General features: G+C 64.7%; 3 protein-coding genes across 9 annotated transcripts; 2 read left to right on the top strand and 1 right to left on the bottom strand.

Annotated features, from left to right (window-relative positions):
* The first annotated feature begins 71 nt into the window (after positions 1-71).
* Positions 72-8,453, top strand: UBA7 (ubiquitin like modifier activating enzyme 7). Of its 6 annotated transcripts, XM_053989778.1 has the most exons (24): positions 185-225; positions 340-505; positions 1,232-1,366; positions 1,434-1,540; positions 1,726-1,816; positions 1,928-2,069; positions 2,175-2,272; positions 2,380-2,526; positions 2,607-2,765; positions 2,929-3,036; positions 3,116-3,196; positions 3,281-3,436; positions 3,535-3,700; positions 3,778-3,974; positions 4,216-4,280; positions 4,437-4,611; positions 4,725-4,799; positions 5,156-5,345; positions 5,504-5,613; positions 5,700-5,786; positions 5,860-6,051; positions 7,711-7,812; positions 7,887-7,987; positions 8,275-8,453. In XM_053989778.1, the coding sequence occupies exons 1-24, from the start codon at positions 185-187 to the stop codon at positions 8,399-8,401; spliced, it is 3,018 nt and encodes a 1,005-aa protein (XP_053845753.1). In that variant the 3' UTR covers positions 8,402-8,453. The 6 variants fall into 6 exon arrangements, with proteins under 6 accessions (XP_053845759.1, XP_053845753.1, XP_053845755.1 ...); XM_053989780.1 differs by lacking the exon at positions 7,711-7,812; XM_053989782.1 differs by lacking the exon at positions 3,778-3,974 and having other exon boundaries at positions 3,535-3,696.
* A 76-nt stretch (positions 8,454-8,529) lies between these two features.
* INKA1 (inka box actin regulator 1) lies at positions 8,530-11,564 on the bottom strand. 2 transcript variants are annotated; one of them, XM_053989791.1, is made up of 2 exons: positions 11,370-11,564; positions 8,530-9,456 (listed from the first exon to the last, which is right to left on the bottom strand). In XM_053989791.1, exons 1-2 carry the CDS (start codon positions 11,547-11,549, stop codon positions 8,587-8,589), a joined length of 1,050 nt encoding a protein of 349 aa, XP_053845766.1. In that variant the 5' UTR covers positions 11,550-11,564; the 3' UTR covers positions 8,530-8,586. The 2 variants fall into 2 exon arrangements, with proteins under 2 accessions (XP_053845766.1, XP_053845765.1); XM_053989790.1 differs by lacking the exon at positions 11,370-11,564 and adding an exon at positions 10,769-10,865.
* A 3-nt stretch (positions 11,565-11,567) lies between these two features.
* Positions 11,568-17,621, top strand: CDHR4 (cadherin related family member 4). Its single transcript, XM_053989796.1, has 20 exons — positions 11,568-11,672; positions 12,051-12,071; positions 12,204-12,400; positions 12,473-12,635; positions 12,715-12,800; positions 12,925-13,020; positions 13,470-13,573; positions 13,646-13,782; positions 13,855-14,020; positions 14,111-14,258; positions 14,549-14,651; positions 14,838-15,053; positions 15,133-15,272; positions 15,352-15,499; positions 15,573-15,775; positions 15,855-15,994; positions 16,073-16,108; positions 17,076-17,142; positions 17,234-17,264; positions 17,401-17,621. Exons 1-20 carry the CDS (start codon positions 11,621-11,623, stop codon positions 17,454-17,456), a joined length of 2,310 nt encoding a protein of 769 aa, XP_053845771.1. The 5' UTR covers positions 11,568-11,620; the 3' UTR covers positions 17,457-17,621.
* Positions 17,622-18,375: the final 754 nt, after the last annotated feature.

The raw sequence follows: 18,375 nt of genomic DNA on the forward strand, positions 1-18,375 counted from the left end.
CACCGGGGGCGGGGCCTCCTATGCCGCCTGCGCTGGGGGCGTGGTCCATGGGGCGGGGCCGCGGAACACCGGTCTGGGGGCGTGGCCTGCCCTGTACCCTGTGCCGAGCTGCGCTGTCGGGGCGGGGCCTTGCGGGACTGGCTCCTCCCCGGGGGTGGGGCCGGTCGGTGTGTGCGGGGCCGTCATGGCGGGAAGCGAAGAGGAGCCGCGGTACTCGCGGCAGCTGTGAGTGCGGGGACCGGCACCGGGGACGGGAGCGCCACAGGATCGAGGCAGGGCAGGGCAGGGCGCGGTGCAGCGGTGCCGGCCCCTGCTGACGGCCCCCGCCGGTACCCGCAGATATGTGCTGGGTGGCGGCGCGCGGCGGCTGCCCGGGTCGGCGGTGCTGGTGTCGGGGCTGCGCGGGACCGGAGTGCAGGTGGCGACGGCTCTGGTGCTGGCGGGGACCGGGCGCGTCGTCCTGCACGACTGCGGTGCCGCCTGCTCCGCCGACCGCGCCCACCAGGTACCGGCGGGGCCGGGCGGGGCTCCTGGGGACAGGTACGGGTGAAGTTCACTGTAACAGGTACAGGTGAGGATCTCATAACAGGAACTAGTGAGAATGCCGATAGTGGGTGCAGATATGGGTGGGGATCCCGATAATAGCTACAGTCAGTGGCCCCAGTAACAGGTAGAGGTATAGGTGGGTGTCCCAGTAATGAGTATGGGTATGGGCACAGGTCCCAGATACAGGTATGGATGAGGGGCCCCATAATGTGTATAGGTATTGATAAGGGTGTTGGTAATAGGTACAGACTCATGTGGGGGTCCCAGTACCAGGTACGAGTATGGATGGGAATCCCCATAATGGATACAGACAGCAATCCCAGTAACAGGTACAGGTATGGATGGGAAGGCCCCATAACGTATACAGGTACAGAAGGGTCTTGGCACAGGGTGCACACTCAGGTGGGAGTCCCAGTAACAGGTACAGATGTGCCTGGATGTCACAGTAATAGGTGCGGGTGCAGTTGGGAAAATCCCTGTTTGCAGGTATGGGTTTGGGGTGAGGGGCTTCCAATAACTGGCACGAGTTGGGGAGGCTGGTAACGCACAGGGTGCCCTTCATTGTCACAGGTAAGGTCCTTAGCAGAGGCCCCCTTACCAGTGCAGACAGGGCCTGTGGAGCAGCCCACAGTGGTGAGCTGCACCCCAGACCCAATGGGTGCCCCACCATGTGTCCACTCTGCAGTTCCTCCTGGGAGAGAGTGATCTAGGCCAGAACCGTGCCAAGGCGTCCCAGCAGGCCCTGGCTGAGCTGAACCCCCGTGTGGTGGTCGAGGCTCACACCGGGGAGCTGTCGGAGGCCTTCCTTGCCTCCTTCCAGGTGAGCCCGTATCCTGGCACTGGGGGGACCCCCGGGATGGCAGTGCTCACTGACAGACCTGGCACAGGTGGTGGTGCTGACTGAGTCCCCGCTGGAGGAGCAGCTCCGCGTTGGGGACTTCTGCCATGCCCAGGGCATCTGCTTCATCGTGGCTGACACCAAGGGGCTGGCAGGGTAAGGGGTTTCATGAAGTCCTGCACTGGCTGTGGGTCACCTTGTCTCCAGAGCCCCAGCCCTGTGCTGCAGCCCATGTTTTCAGTAGCCCACTGGCAGGGCTGCTTGGCCTGGGCAGGACATGGCAGTGCTGGGGCAGCTTGGTGGGGCACTTCCTCTGGCAAAACCCCATCGGTCCTCTCCAGGCAGCTGTTCTGTGACTTCGGGGAGCGCTTTGTCGTTGATGACCCAGCAGAAGGGGATCCAGTGTCTGCTGCTGTGAAGCACATCTCCCAGGTAGGAGGGAGGGCAGGCCCTGCAGGTCCCCCAAAATGTTGCTGCCTCTTTCACTGGCTGTATGCCACCCCAGTCCAGTGCCCCATTCTCACGGAGCCTTTCCCTCCTCAGGGCAGCCCAGGAGTGGTGACATACATGGGGACAGAGAACAGCCATGGCCACCTCTTCCATGACGGTGACCTGGTGACGTTTTCTGGCGTGCAGGGGATGACAGAGCTGAACAACCAGGAGCCCATCCCTGTGCATGTGCTCGGTGAGACCTCCAGGGGGATCCTGGCTGCCCTAGCTCAGGGTTGAGGAACTCACCAGGTCCTTGGCAGTGACCGTGATGTGACGTCTGTGCTCCTCTTGTCCCCAGATGCCTTCAGACTGGAGATCAGTGACACCAGCTCCTTCTCACCCTACCGCTGTGGGGGTCTGATTTCACAGGTGCAGCAGCCCCAGGAGTGTTCCCACGTAAGTCCTTCTTGGCCTGACAGTGTTGCCACCCAGGCTGGGGTACTGCTGTGCCATGCTGGGCCCCAGGAAAACACTCACCCAAATCCCTGGTGCTGTGCTGGCAGAAGCCCCTGTGCCAGGCACTGGAGGAGCCCAAAATCCAGGTGGCAAGTCCCGAGGATCTGCCACGCAGCTGCAGCCTGCACGCCGCCTTCCAGGCCCTTCACGCTTTCCGCAGGGAGCAGGGCCGCCTGCCGCGGCCCAGGGCGCCCGTAAGTCCCTGTCCTGCTCCTGCCGGCCCCATCGAACCTCCCCACCCTGCCGGGGACTGCCCTCTCCCCTCTGCCTGCAGGCGGATGCCGAGCGGGTGCTGGAGCTGGCGCGGAGCCTGGGAGCACAGCAGGGTCCCCTGGATGAGGACATCGTGCGCGCCTTCGCCAGCGTGAGCGCCGGGGATCTGTGCCCCGTGGCCGCCGTGGTCGGGGCGCTGGCGGCTCAGGAGGTGCTGAAGGTGAGCGGGGCGGGGTCCCGCTGGCCGTGGCTATCCGGTGGCGTTTGGTGGCCACGAGAGGGCACTTGCTGCCCGCTTGGGGACGCCGGGTCCGGCAGCAGGACTGGGGCGCGGTGAGGGGGAACACCCCGCTGGCTACCTGCCCATGGGCTGTTCGCCCCAGGCCATCACTGGGAAGTTCCTGCCCCTGGACCAGTGGTTGTACTTCGATGCCCTGGAGTGCCTGGCGCTGGCGGAGACCACGCAGCTGACAGAGATGGACTGTGCCCCGGTGAGACCCCGTGTCCAGCCTCTCCCAGCTGCCTGGGGTGCCTTGGCTGCTGTGCTCACACAGCTCCTTGTCCCGGCAGAGAGGCTCTCGCTACGATGGCCAGATTGCCGTCTTCGGGGCCAATTTCCAGGAGAAGCTGGGTCACCAGAAGTACCTGGTGGTGAGTGGGCAGGGCCCATGGCACTGGGAGGCTGCGGAGCATCCAGCTGGCACACGGAGAGCTGCAGCATCTCTGCCCTGACAGGTGGGAGCTGGTGCCATCGGCTGCGAGCTGCTGAAAAACTTTGCCATGATGGGGCTGGCGGCAGGGCCGGATGGAGAGCTCATCATCACTGACATGGACACTGTTGCTCTCTCCAACCTCCATCGGCAGCTTCTCTATCGCTCAGCAGATATATCAGTGAGGCAGCATGAGGCAGGGGCTGAGCTCCCCCCAAAGGGCTTCCTGGCTGTCCCAGGGGCTCTCTAGGGCTGCCCACCCCTTCTCTGCCCTGGCAGGAGCCAAAGTCGGTGGTGGCTGCAGCAGCCGTGCAGCGCATGAACCCTGATGTCAGAGTGACAGCTCACCAGAACCAGGTGGGACCTGCTACTGAGATACTCTACAAGGACAACTTCTTCCGGCACCTGGATGGTGTTGCCAGCGCCCTGGACACAATAGAGGCCCGTGAGTGCCAGGAAGGGCAAGGGGGCCAAGCCCCTGGACATGCTCCCTGGGTCCCCAGCACTCCTGGCTCCCTGCAGGCACCTATTTGGAGAGACGCTGTCTCCGCTGTCGCACACCACTGCTGGACTCTGGCACGGAGGGGACACTGGGGAATGTGCTGGCCATGGTACCATCCCTGACCAAGCTTCTGGGGCCAGCCAGTACCCCCAGGGATGGCACCTTCCCCCTCTGCACCCTGCGGCACTTCCCCCGCACCATCCAGCACACACTGCAGGTAGGCTGAGCTGCCCCAGCCACAGCACCCAGCGAGGAGGCATTGGGACCTTTGTCTTCCTTCCCCTTGTCCCATCCAGTGGTGAGCCATGGGCAGGATATGGCCCCAGCTGCTTCCTGCTGGCAGCCTGAGTACTGCTGCTGGCCCTGCCAGAGCCTCCCCTCCCCCTGGGCTGGGACATAAGAGGGAGGTTCCAGTGCTCAACACCTCCTTTTCTCACACCTCAGTTTCTCCTCCACAGTGGGCCCGTGAGGAGTTTGAGGGGCTTTTCCAGCTACCTGCAGAACAAGTCAACAAGTTAATGGAGTGAGTGGACGTTGGGGTAGTGACACTGGGAGAGGAACTTCCAGCTCTGCCAGGGCACTGCTGGGAATGGGGAGAGGGTGCCAGACTGCCACAGCCCACCCAGGTGCCTCACAGGATTGCTCTTGGACCAGCATCAGCAGTTGCCTGGTTTTGCAGGGACCCAGCTTTCCTGGAGCAGCAGCCGCCAGGGAAGGTCCTGGAGCAGGTGTGGGACAGCCTGCGGGAGCGGCCGCAGGACTGGCGGGACTGTGTGCGCTGGGCACGCCGGCGCTGGCAGAGCTGCTACCATGATGCCATCACCCAGCTGCTGCACATCTACCCCCCGGAGCATGTGAGCCCAGCACCATGGGGCTGGCACCCCTGGCACACCTGTCCCTCCACCAGCCACCTCACTGCAGCCAGGGGCACACACTCCTGGGCCTGACTCTTCTCTCCCTGTGCCAGGAAACCAGCCCGGGTGTCCCCTTCTGGGCTGGGGACAGGAGCTGTCCCCATCCACTGACATTCAACCCTGACAATGTGAGTGCAGGGAGAGCTGTGGGGTCTCATATGGGAATGGTATGGGCAGAGGGGGAGCCAAGCCTATGCTGGGCATACAGGGAATACTGAACTGTAGTTGTGCTCTATCTGCCACAACCTGTGCGGGGCTGCCTGGTCCCGGGCTGGGTCTGTCCCTGTCCCCCAGTCAGTGAGGGCACTGCAGGGGACAGCTTGCACATGCCCTGTGGCCAGAGGAGGAGGAGAGGCTCCTCCTCCTGGGAGCCTCTGGGGCAAAGCCAGGCAGTTCTACGAGCTCGGGGCAGTGCTGGCAGCCCTTGGCTATGTGGGACCAGACCAGCAAGGCACCCCAAGACCACCCCTGTTCTACTTCACAGGACACCCACCTGGATTATGTCCTGGCTGCTGCCCACCTCTTTGCCCAAGTACACAGGGTGCCACCATGCAGGGACCGGGGGGCCATCAAGGCTGTCCTCCGTGATGTGGTCCTGCCACCCTTTGCACCCCAGGAAGGGCTCCAGATCCCCCTCACAGAGGAACCCACAGAGGAGGCACAAGTTCCCAAAGGTGAGGTTCCCAGGTATGTTCCTGGGTCCAGCCTGGTGGTGGTGGGGCTGTGGCTTCTTGTCCCTGCTTCAGCAACCAAGATGACCCAGACCAAGGTGGGGACACCCCAGCAGTGCCACAGTGCAGGAGTATCATGCCAGGCGTCCCTGTGCCCCCAGATCACAGGCAGCTGACAGAGCTTACCCAGGACCTGGTGCAGTGGAGACAGGAGCTGGTGGGGGATGAGGACACACATGCACCCTTGATGGAGCCCATCCACTTTGAGAAGGTAGGGGAGCCAGGCAGGTGGCCCTGCTTAGCTTGGGGGGGTGATGTCCTCATGGGACGCAGATGTCCCCACACTCTTCCCCACAGGACAACGATGTCCACATAGACTTTATCACAGCAGCGTCCAACCTGCGTGCAGAGAACTATGGCATCTCCCCTGCCAACTGGCTGACGGTGAGAGGGGCAGCCTGTGGGTCAGGAGTCCCTGTCCTGTGTGGGGCAGCTGCTGACACCCTCCTGTCCTCAGAGCAAGCGAATTGCTGGGCGGATCGTGCCCGCCATCATCACCACCACGGCAGCCGTGGCCGGGCTGGCATGCCTGGAGGTCTACAAGCTGGTGTGGGGGTGCCAGGACCTCAGCTGCTACCGCAACAGCAACATCAGCCTGTCTGCCTGCCTGCTGCTCCGTGTGCAGCCCCCGCCAGCCCCCACCTACCGGGTAGGACCCTCTTCCCTGGGAAGGTGCAGGTGGGGGACACCCAGGGGCCAGTGGCATCTGCTGTGGGACAATGTCAAAGGGACCCAGGGGAAAGGAGGTGGCCATGCATCAAGGGCAGCCCAGGCCATAGCACTCCAGAAATGGATGTGGGTGCTGCAGTGGGTTGGGAATGCTGCCAGGCAGTGAGGAACCAGCTCCTTTCCCTGGCTGACCCCCAGCAGCGAGACATTCCACTGTCCCATTCACCCAGCTTCAGGCCCAGCTGTTCTGCTCTGGGGTGCCCGTGGGGCTGAGGCAGCCCCACTGCCCCACGCAGGCCCCACGCTGAGCCCCACAGCCGGGGGTGGGAGGCCGCTGGAGCCGCACTCATCTGGCTTATGGAAACCAGCTGCGGCAGCCAGAGAGCAGCTGGCACCGGGCCGGGAAGGGCCGCCCGGGGGAGCGGGGCCGGGGGTCCCGGCAGTGGGGAACCAGGGAGGGAGAGCAGGGGTGGGGGCAGGCCCAGATTGGGACCGTCTGGGCTATAGAGGCCCCTTTGTCTGGGGGTTTATGGCGTGCGAGGCAGCCCTTCCGGCACGGCAGGAAGCGCCGATTGGAACCAGATTGGCCCGGGGGGCCCAGGGCCGGGGGCAGGAAGAGGGGGAGGGAGGCGACTCCACTGCCTTGCGCCGGCTCCTGCACCACTTCGGGCTGATGGCTGCCCCACGGCCCCCTCAAACCCCATGCCCAGCCCTGTGCCATCCTGGCTGTAGTGTCCCTGGGTTGGCATCATCCCTGGACGGAGGATGCAGCTGGGTCTGGCCATGCCCTCAGGTCCCTGCAGCAGCACCCAACACCTCCGTGTGCCAGGGCGAGGACACCCGGCGTGACATTTCACACCCAGCTGTTTGCCTGTGGTGGGAACACATGTCCCCAAGGCCTGCTTGGTGTGACCTATGTCCCCATGGGGACCTGGGGAGCCCACGCTGGGGGCCAGCCTTGTCCAGAGGAATATGCTTCCCAGGACCAGGGCAATGTACTTTGGTGGTGGAGGGCCGGGCCGTGGCTTTCCCTTTGTGCCGAACAGTTGCTGCCCCGGTGAGGATGGGGTTAAGCCCTTCTCTTCACCAGTGGGATAAGTGCAGGCAGCAGAAGGCGGAGGTGAGAAGGCAGCAGAAAGCAGGAGGGAGAGTGACCAGGTGTGAACACCCCCCCCCCGAGTGAGGCTGGGGCCAGGCGGGCAGTGCTGGTGCTGCCTGCAGCGAGGGCAGATGGCCGTGTAGCCCTGCCAGACGGCACGGGGCCGTGTCCGGCGCTTGGCCCCGGGCTTGGCACCACACTGGCCTCCTTGGGCCAGAGCAGGGGTCGTGGGGCCACAGGCATGAGAAGAGATGATTGTGTGGGGCTGAGCAACACTTCAATGGCCTTTTGTGTGCCTGTCCTGGCCCTGGGCTAGGGGTAGTGCCGGCCCCACACTGACACTGATGCTTGAAGTGGACCCCAGCAGTGCTGGGAGCATAGTTGTGTCCCCCACTGCCCCTGCACCACCATGGTGCCCCCATCACCCTGCCCATTTACCTGCCCTGATGTCCCCCAGCCCTTGTGCTGCACCAGTCCTTGCCCCATGGGGCTGGTCAGCCAGGACATGGGGTGCCAGTGCTGGCTGCTCCCCCCTGGCAGTATGGCGGGCGGGAGTGGAGCTGCTGGGACCGGCTGGAGATGCGGGCAGTCGGCACAGATGGGCAGGCGATGACGGTGCAGGAGGTGCTGGACTGGCTGCAGGTGAGCCCAGCGCTGTCAGCACTCAGGTCAGCCTGGGGGATGCAGAGCCAGATCCTGACACCCACCTCTTGCAGAGGACATATGGCTGGACCGTGACCATGCTCCTGTGTGGCGACATCGTGCTCTATGACAGCAAGGCAGATGCAGAGACACGGGCCCGGCAGCAGGCACAGAGGTAGGTCCCTGGCTCCAGGGCCCAATCCTGCTTCCGGGGGGGCTTCCAGCCCCCACTGCCTCAATCCTGAGCCACTCCAGCTGCACTGTAGCTCCCAGCCGGCTGCTGGATAAACATCCTGCCGGCAGCACTTCCCGTGGCGGGACCCCTGCCCGGCCCCTTGCTGCTGGCCCCTGCATCCCACCAGCCTGGCTGGACACCCCCAAGGGGCCCAAGGCACCCCCGGAGCACTCAGCCACCCTTGGGGGACAAGCCAGTGCCCCCAAACCGCCCTTTCCCTGCTACAGGTTATCCAAGAGCTTGGAGGATGCCAGGATGCCGCAGCAGCAGGACCTGGAGCTGCTGTATATGTGCGAGGGAGAGGATGCTGAGGCTGAAGATACCCGTCCCCCTCTCCTGTGCTCCCTACCTTGAGCAAGGGGCCAGCACCTCCTGCCCCATGCAATAAAAGCTGCAGGCTGCAATAGACCTCCTTGCAAAAACCCCCTGCTTGCCCCTGCCCGGGGCACAGGCACTCCCTTTGATAAACGCTGCGGCGCCCAGACCGTATAAAACAGGGGTTTATTTACAGGGTGGGGGTGCGGGCCGCAGCGGCAGGGCTAAATGTAGCCGATAACGTCGTTGCAGATGATGGGCTGGCGGCTGCGGCTGTTCATCAAGGCGGTGAAGCGGTGGAAGTCCGTGGCCAGCTGGGCGATGTTGCTGTGGGACTGGTGGAAGCAGGCGCCCTTGGGCTGTCCCCCCAGCCCCAGCGGGCAGGAGAAACGCTTGGTGGCATCGCGGCCCCCCGACCGGGCACCGTCGGCCCCCCGGGGCCGGGCCATGTTGGCCAGCTTACGGCGTACGTTGCCCGAGAGGCTGAGCAGGAAGGCGGGGGGCTTGGCCAGCCGGCGGGAGGGCTCGGCGGGGGCCCGGCGACGCGGTTCGGCGCCCACCTCGGGCAGGTCCATCCAGTTCTCCACCAGGTCAGCGAAGCAGTTGTCGCCCAGCACCAGAGGCTGCCGGTTCCGGCTCTGCGACAGCAGTGCTACGGTCCAGTCCTGCGTGTCGGCGGGCTCCAGGGCCCTCCACTGCTCCAGGCAGGCGTCCGAGGTGGATTTGGGGCGGACACGGCGGGCGGGGGCGGGCGGTGGGGCGGCGGGACCGGCGGACAGCCGGTGTGCCCGTTGGCTGGGCAGCAGATGGCGGCGCCGCACGGGCACCTCCTCTTCCCTCCACGTGCCCCCCGACGCCTCCGAGTACCCCGAGTCGAACTCCAGGCTGCGCTCGCTGGCCGGGGGGGAGCGAGCGGCCGGGCCCCCCCCCTCCTCCTCCTCGCCACCGGGATCCAGGCTGCAGGCCGAGTCCGCCGCCGAGCCGGGGCGCGGGGCACGGGGGGCCGGCCCCGTCGCCCTTCCGGGGCGGTGCGGTGTCTGCCGCGTGCCGTGCATGTGCGCCCGCAGCGTCGGCCCTGCGTCCCGCCGGCACCACTGCAGGGAAAGGCCACATCAGCACGCTTGTCGCCACTGCCCGCAGCCAGCACCGCGACCCCCATCCCACCCTCCTCGGCACCCCGCGCCTCCCCCCGCCCCGGCTCGTGGGGGCTTCGCTGGCGCAATGGGCGTGCAGCAGGGTGCGGAGAGCGGGCCGCAGGTCCCGGCTTGCCTGCAGCCCCGGGCCCCGGTTTCCTGCGGCTTCTGCGCGGAGCCGGCCGGCGTGCAGCGGCTTGTCGGGTGAGCAAGCAGGCACCCAGCCCCGGCCGTGCCTGCGGGAAATGACAGAGGGCCACGGCACGTAGGAGCGGGCGCTCCACTGCCCCCCCCGACAGCCCCCTTCTCGGTAGGGAGGCAGCCGGGACGACTCTCCGGCAGAGTCCCACTCGGTGGCACGGGGCCAGCGGCAGCCCCAGGGCACCCGCGGGTGCTGGGGTGGGGCTCTGCACCCGTGCGTTGGCAGGGCCACCCACCCACCCTGCGCCCTCCAGCTGGGGACACCCCAGGTGACGTCAGGGTGCAGCCAGGCCTGCGGCCAAGGCCCAGGACCCCCCAAACGCCGGGAAATAGAGGGACCAAGGCAGCCAGGGCTGAACGGAGCTCGGCCGGGCGGGCGCTGGAAGGGACTCCTGGCTCCCGCAGCCGGGCCGCTCCTCACTCTTGAATTCCTATTGTCTGAACCCAAAAGCAGGGTGTTACGTCCTTTTTCCTTTCTGCGCTGGAGTCGCGGGAAGCTGAGTGTGCAGGAGGGATTGCTTCCAGGACCGATAATTCTGTTCTCTCTGGCTTGCCCTGACAGAGCTGCTGGCAGGACTGTCCTTGTCCCTCTCCACGTCCCCGTCCCAATCCCTGTCCCTCTCCCCGCTGGCTGAGACCCTCTCATCCAGCCCTAGTGGCAATGTGCCACCACTCCGAGCCGCCCAGTCCCGCCGCTGGCCGGGAACACTGGGGCAGCCGGTTGTGAGGTGCTGGGTAAGCATGTGGCAGGCCCAGGAGAGCCGAAGGGCCACCCTGTCACCGCCGTTCCTCGGAGCAGCCTAGGTGGGTGGCAGGGTGGCAGCTCCAGGGGGACGGTGCCGCTGGCACCTTGACAGCTGGACACTGTGGCCTCTGGCCACCCGTGCCCCCACACCACCGGAGTCCCACCGGGCACACACGTCCCCCGCGCCGCCTTTGGCCTCGCGTGTAATGTCACGGCCTTCATGTCACCGGCAGCGCCCGGACGTCACGGCAGTCCCGGAGCGGCGGGGCGCGGGCACGGCGGTCCCGTCCCGTCCCGTTCCCTCCCGGTGCCCGCGGCGGCACTCACCCGGTCGGCGCCGAGCTCGTCTGGGCGGGCGTTGTGCATGCCCGGTCCTGCTCCCCCGGCCCCGCTCCCAGAGCCGCCGGTGCCGGTGGCGGAGCAGCAGCAGCAGCAGCGACAGCGGACGGAGCGCCCGGCCGTGCCCGCCGCCTCCCGGCGCTGCCCGGCGGCCCCGCCCCGCCCCGCCCCGGCCAATGGGGCCGCCGTAACGTGAGCCCGGCCCGCACCGGCACCGCCGCCCCGGGGCCCCGCCCCGCCCACGGACCCCTCCCCGCCGCCCCGGGGCCCCGCGCCGGGCACCACCCGGGCACCGCCGGGCCAGGCGGGATCCGTATCCCGCCCGGCAGCACCTCGGGCACCGGGGGTCCCGCAGCTCGGTATGCCCCGCCGGGAAGGAGGGCAGCCCCGGTACAGAGCCCCGGCGGAGGCATCTCCCGTCGGCACCCCACGCCACCGGGCTGCTAGAGCCGGGCTGGGCGCTGGAGGAGGGAAGGGAAGACTGACCCTGGCCGCGGTGCCCGTTAATTGGGATCTAATAGCGCATAATGGGGATCCCGGGAGAAGCGGCACTGGTTTGCAAATGAACGAGAACACGGCCAAAAATTACCTCCCAGCTAATTTTCCCGATTCCCGAGCGTGCCGCGTGGAGAAGCAGCGTGGGGCGGCAGCCAAACCCCACGGAGCTGCGAGGGGCTGGGAGCGGCAGCGTGCCGAGCCGGGGGCACTGGAGCCGTGCCCTGTCCCTCCCCCGGCCGGGACGGCCACCACGGGTGGGGATGGACGGCATGACGCCGCGCCGGGGTGGTGCCCAGCACCCCTGGCAACCGGCTGCAGCTTGTCCCAAACACCCAGCGAGCCATGGGCATGCACGGACATCTCACCTTCCTCCTCCTCAGCCTCTATGCCCCGGGTAGGTGCTTCAAGGTCACAGTGTTCGGGGCACCCTTTGCCAGATCCTGGGTGGATGACTGAGAGGAAGGGGACAGGGGAGAGGCTCTCCTCGGTTGTTCCCACATTCCTGGGGCTGACTCTGAGATGGGCAGAGGGATTGGCAGCTGCCTGGCCGGGTTGAGGCGGGGAGGGGGCATCACACGAGCATGCTCAGGGCATTGCCCGGCTGTCCTCAGCATTGCCAGGACGTTACTGGGGCTTCTTTTGCGCATCACTGTGGCATATGCAGACACCCCTGGGGTTTCATCAGAGCATCTCACAGAGGGAATTCTGGGGCCTCCCCAGGGCATTGCCAGGGCACACCTGGCAGGCTGCAGTGACACTCTCCTCTTTGCAGGGACTTTCGTCAGAGCAACAGGTAAGAGCAGTGCTTTGGACCCGGCTGTGCCTGGCAGGGAAACCTGTGCCTGCATTAGTGCTTAGGTGCAGGAGCAGGGCTCCATAAGCACAGCCAGATGAGCCATCAGTGATCCCTGGGGTCTTCCACCAGTCCTGCCTGACTTGCCACGTGTGGTGGCCCTGAGTGAGGATGCAGCGTCAGGCACCCGTGTCGCTGAGGTGACCGTGTCCTGCAGCAACTCGAGCAGCAGTCCCAATGTCACCCTGGATAGCATCGAGCCCGACCATCCCTTCAACTCCATCGCCATCAGCTCTGACCCCACCGATGCCACCACGTTCCGGGCAGAGGTGTGGCTGGGGAATAGGGAGTGGGGCAGGAGCTGGCAGGCTCCCTGCTGAGTGACTGTGTACCCATGGCAGGTGACACTGCGTGCTGGTGCAGAGCTCGATGCCCGCCGGATGAACCAGTACACACTGATCCTGCGGGCTGCTTGTCCTGGTGAGGATGAGGTGGAAGAGTGGCTCTTTGTCCGGGTGACAGCAGGGCATGTGCTGCGATGTGACACCCCCTTTGCCAGCACAGGTAGGAACAGGAGGGATAGGGCAGCGGGGGCTGTGGGTGCCAGTCAGCACCAAGCTCCCATGGCTATGCTGTGTTCCAGAGGGTGATGTGGTGCAGGTGCTGGCAGATGTGGCGCCCCGGACACCCCTGTATGCCGTGCTGCCACAGCCACTTGGTGGGCTGACGGTGAGTGGGTGAGTGGCATCTCCCTGGAGGGCCACACCCCCATAGAAGGGAGCAGCCTTGGAGACAGCAGAACCCCAGGTATGGAGGAGTGGGACAGGGGTTCTCATCACCCTCCTTTTTGCAGTTCAGGCTCCAAAACCACAACACACCACTCACGCTCACCCGCCGGGGCCTGGTGCTGGCACCTGACAATGGTTTTGACCCCAGCAAGGACACCCAGGTGGGCACCAGCAGCCCCAGGCTGGTCACAGCCACCTCTCAGCCCACTGGGGCTTAGCCCCTCCCTGGCCACAGCTCTCCACATCCTGCTCTGCCCATTAGGCCCCTGTCTCCCTCTGGACCCACAAATGCTCCAGCCCTGTCCCCATCCCCTTCTGCATCTCAAGTCCTGTCCATAAGGATATCCCTGTCTGTATTCCTGCCCATTCTAGTCTCCAGCTCATACTCATCTCCATCTCCACACCTCTTCCCACCTCTGCTCCTACTCCAAGCCCCATTCTCATCTCTCGCCCCCTCTCCTTTGTCTCTGTTCCTACTTCTGTTCCCATCCCACCGCTATTCCTGTCCCTGTCTCTATTAGTAGCCTCATCCCTATCCCTGTCCCCATCCCCATCCCCATTGTGGTGCCACTCAGGGCTGTCCCACAGCTGCCCCGGTGCTGGTCCACAGATGTTCAGGTTGGAGATTGAGGTGATGGATCATCACGGGCACAACTGCAGCGGGGCTGTAAGGGTGGAGGTGCTGCCATCACGCCGTCCCCGTGTCACCTTCCCGTGAGTGGGGCTGGGTCAGGAGAGGGGTGCTAGTGGCACCAGGCTGTGCCTCAATGCCAACCTTGCCTGCAGTGAGCCACACCGGGCTGTGACAGTGACAGAGGGCATTGGCCCCTGGGAGGTGGTCACACAGGTCCGTGCCAGAGGTGACAATGTCCACTATGCCATCCTTGCTCCTGTGGCTCCCACGCTCTTCACCATTGATGAGGGTGAGCAGGGATCCCCAGGGACACCCTGTCCCTGTCCCTGTGCCCAGTGCGAGGCCACGGCTCCTCCTGCAGTGACAGGTGAGATCCGCAGCACCCGCCGGCTGGAGGTGATCCGTGCCCACCTCCTCATCCGGGCTTACAACGCGCTGCACCCTGACGACCACGCCACCGCCACAGTCAACGTCACCGTGCAGGGGACAGACCGTCAGGCACCAAGATGTGTCCCAGCCATCTTCGTGTATGGTTCAGGGGGGAGTGAGGTGCATGGGACTCTCTGCTGCACCCGGAACATGGGACAGAGGCTGAGCTGCTGGCTGCTCTGCCGCAGGTCCCAGGTGCCTGAAACCGTGTGCCCCGGCTGCACCTTGATGACACTGACGTGCACCGACACCAGCACTGACGGGAGTCTGCACTATGCTCTCGAGGGGCCTCCCTCCTCTCTCTCTCACTTCTGCATGGAGGGGCCACAGCTGAAGGTGAGCTGGGCCATGGGCAGTGCCCAGGTGGACAGCAAGCCCAGACCCCGGAGCCCAGTGGGACAGTGGGACCCTGTGACATGTGTTGTCATGCCAGGTTCTGGGTCAGGGCTCCTCATGGCTCCCTGCTCCCCAAGGCCTGCTTGTTCTCCTCACTTGCTCCCTCCTTCTCCCCTGGCATCGCAGCTTTGTGGGACACCCTGGCTTTGTGGGATACTCTGGCTTTGCAGGGTATCTGAGCTTTGCAGAGCACCCCAACTCTTCCCTACACTCCCCTCCTGGCTTGGCAGGTCAACACCACCCTGGACTATGACTCGGAGGCCATGGCTGCTCTGGGCTTCCAGTTCACAGCCACCATTGTGGTGACAGTGGGAGGACAGCCCCTACAGAGCAGTGAGTGCCCATGTCCCTAGGGTGGGAAAAGACCTTTCCCAATCCCCAAACCAGCAGATCACAGAGGAAACATTCCTTCCCTGCTGCCCCAGAGATGCCCACCCCAGGGCTGGTGCCTCTGTCCCCATCTCAGCTCAGCAGAGGCTGTGGGATGCCAGCATGGCTGAGCAGCTGTGTGCCACACAGCCCGTGTGCCCGTGCTTCTGACGGTGACACCTGTCAACGAATTCAGACCGGTGTGCCCACCCGGTGCCACCTTCACCGTGCCAGAGACAGCAGCTTTCGGCAGTGTCGTGGGGCGTGTGGCAGGCACTGACCGCGACTACCCCCTGGACAGCCTCGAGTACAGCCTGGAGGGGGGGTCTGGCCCCGCACAGCCCTTCTCCATCGACAGGCGCACTGGTGAGCACCCGGCCCCTTCCCAGCCCCCGCCACAGCCCAGGGCACCTACCGGTTCCCAGCGGCTCACGGCTCCCCGCAGGCGAGATCCGCGTGGTGGGACCCCTGGACTCGCGGCAGCAGAAGAGCTACAGGCTGGTGGTGCGGCTGACGGACACCCACAATGACCTGGACCTAAGGAACAGGCAGAGCCGTCTGTGCGACGTGTCTGTGCGCCTGCAGGTGTGAGGGCAGCCCGCTGGGTGAGCTGTGGTGGGTGCATGGACTGGGGGTGCCCTACTGCTTCCCCCGCTCCTGGCAGGCTGTGCCGGACCAGCTGCCGGTGTGCATCCCCGAGGTGCAGGAGCTGCGGATCGCGGCTGGGTCCCCGGGCAGCCGCCAGCCTGTCACCCGCCTGGCGTGCCACGGCGGCCCCGACAGCGGCGTGCTGACTTACAACATCGTTGGAGGTGAGGAACGGCCAAGCCACGGCACAAACCAGCCCTCGCCGTGGTGTGACACTGAGCAGACCCTCTCGTCCAGGCAATGAAGATGGGCGCTTTCGGCTGGAAGGGAGCACCCTTGTCTACCTCCCCAGTGAGCGAGCCGAGCCCCACCCCTTTGTCCTGCTGGTGGAGGTGTGGGGCGGCTCTGGTGCCCGCCGCCGCAGCAGCGTGGTGGCACTGGTGGTGCACGTCACCCCCCGGAGCACCCCGGTGCCGCCCAGCACCACCACCCAGCACACGGTGAGCAGAGCCCGCTGACCAGGGGGTGCTCCAGGGTCCCTTGAACCTCCCATGGCTCCTCACACCACTGCCTCCACAGACGCTGCAGAAGGAGCCGCTGGTTGTCACGCAGATAGAGGCAGTGTGGGACCCGCCAGCCTGGTTTGTGGCCGTGATGACCATCACCGGTGCCCTGCTGCTGGCCACCCTGGGCTGCATGGCCCGGAACCTGCTGTGCAGGTGAGCCCCAGCCCACCTCACGGCATGGCTCAGCGAGCAAGGCTAAGGGTTCACGGCTGCCTTCTGCTCCTCCCACAGCAACCGGGCCCCTGGCAAGCTGTTCCTGGCCAAGAGGTGAGTGCTATATGGCCAGGGTGGTCATATTGGCAGTTGTATTGTCCTTGCACGTAGCCAGGGAGACACAGCACATAGGGTATGTTTAATATTCTCTGCATTTGGCCGTGGCTTGCTGTGCCGGGGAGTCATCTCAGCCCAGGGCAAGTGTGCAGCCCTGATGGGAGCAGAGAGAGCAATTTGGCCAGTAGACCATGATGTTGGTGGCCAGGCTGGGCCACAAACTTTGTAATGGGCAGGGTGGGATGGCACAGTGCTATTGCCAATGCCTATTGCAAAGCTGGGTCCTGGCACCAGGGCTGAGGTCACTGCAGCTCACCAGGGGAGCCCCTGTTTGGCAGGGGTGAGCCCCATTTGTCAGGAAAAGCTCCCAGGAGGACGTGAGCAGGCTGCACAACACCCGGAGGATCAGTGGTGGTGACAGGTGACAGAGGAGAGAGCCTGGGGAGACGCTAGAGCAGCCTGTGCCAAGTGTCTGCACAGCAAGCCCGTGGCAGGATAACAGTCACCTCCAGTGGCATAACTGCCCCAGGGTGATGCATAGCTGGATCCAGGTTCATTGGTAAGGTTGGGGCCACAGTGCTTGGTGACACTGGGACTGTCGTGACCATGCAAAGGAGAAGTCCCAGGGCCAGCCCTGTGGGTGGCCCTGGTGGCTCCCCCAGCACAGCGTCCTCCAAGCACAAGAGTGGTGCGTGCCAGCACATGGGGAAACAAGTGGATATGGTGGCAGATCTGCTTGGTGCTCAGGCACTGGTGAAAGGTGGTTGGTGCTTAGGGGAGCACAGCTCTGTCACAGTCCCCTCCTGTGCCAGGGGACAATCAGGTAGGTAGATGATGGGCTAAACAGGGTGCAGCTGGCAGGGCAAAACCTGGCTGGCAAGTCGCTCCCAGCAGCATCTCTTGGAGTTGAGGCCAGCATCCCATCACTGACAGCATTCCCTCCCTTCCCCTCTTCCTTCTGCAGCTCCAGGGATGTGGTGGAGCACAGCGGGGGCAAGGAAGAACAGGGACACCCACGTGCCAGCAGCCCAGTAAGTGTGTGGCAGCGAGGGTGGGTGCCCTGCCAGGGAGGCAGAAGGAGCCCTGTGGCCCTCAGCAGCCTCTCCTGTCTCCTCCCCACAGGGGCAGTTCGATGGCCATGCTCAGGACCCATGTGAGTACCCTGTCCCACAGCCCCTGCTGCCTCAACAGCAGCCTCAGGTTGTGTCCCCCAGGGCAGAGGGGTCTGAGGACAGGAGAGATGGGGACCAGGCCCACAGGGTAGTGATTGAGTGCTGCCTCCATCTCAGGCACCGGCAGGGACTATCTCTTCAACAGCGTGACCGGGGCTCGGCGCTGGATCTGAAGGGCTTGACTTGATGAGGGGCTCCTTGTGACCCACAGCTCCACGTGGGCCGTGCTGGGCACAGCACCGGGCGCTGGCAGCTGGTACGGCCCCCGGCGAGGAGACCCATCCTTTGTGGCCAAACCTGCTGCACATGGGGTGCAACCACACCCTGAGCCACCTCAGCCAGTGTAGACCTAATAAATGATGTCAGAGATTGCACATGCGGCTGTGATTGCCTTAGGGAGTCCCACTGGGGGCAGTGCTGCTGGTGGCGGTCCTGCTGTGCTGGTCATTAGCACTGTCTCGTCAGCCGTGTGAGTGGCACGACCCAGGACAAGGATTGGCAGCGGGCTTGGCACTGTGAAAAATGTTACAAGAGCTTCGGCCAAGTCTGCTTCGGTGACAGAAGCATCTCTGTAGCCTCTGGATGTGACCCAGCCAGGGCAGTCCTCCACAGGGAGGTTATCTGGGGCAAGAAAACTCAGCCACCGGTAATTTTGAGCAACTTTTGCCCCGACTCCCGCGTCCCCCTCAAGCTCTACTTTGTTACAGCGCTCGCAGGCGCAAACGGGTAGGACGAGCAGCTGGTCGGCAGAGGGGATGGGTTGATAATTGGGAGGAAAAGTGAATTAGCGTGGGTGCAGGTGAGCGGGACGCCGCAGGAGGAGCTGGGAGCGGCGGGAGGCTTTGAAGGCGTCAGTCAGCTGGAGGTGGGAAACCGGTTATTTGAATTTCAAAGGAGCGCGCTACGGGACGCCTCCCTGGCAGCTCCTGAGGAAATGAAGCGCTGGCGGGATAAGAGGGAAGAGACTAATTTGGGGAGTAGGTGACTAAGGGGAGGGAAGGGGAACAGGGGCCAGCCATGAAATTTCACAGTGAGAGGGGTCATCTGTGTGACTTTGCCTGAGGGCCCCTTTTGCCCTGAACCCACGGGAAC

This window comes from Vidua macroura, chromosome 13 (assembly GCF_024509145.1).
Source record: "Vidua macroura isolate BioBank_ID:100142 chromosome 13, ASM2450914v1, whole genome shotgun sequence".
NCBI lineage: Eukaryota > Metazoa > Chordata > Aves > Passeriformes > Viduidae > Vidua > Vidua macroura.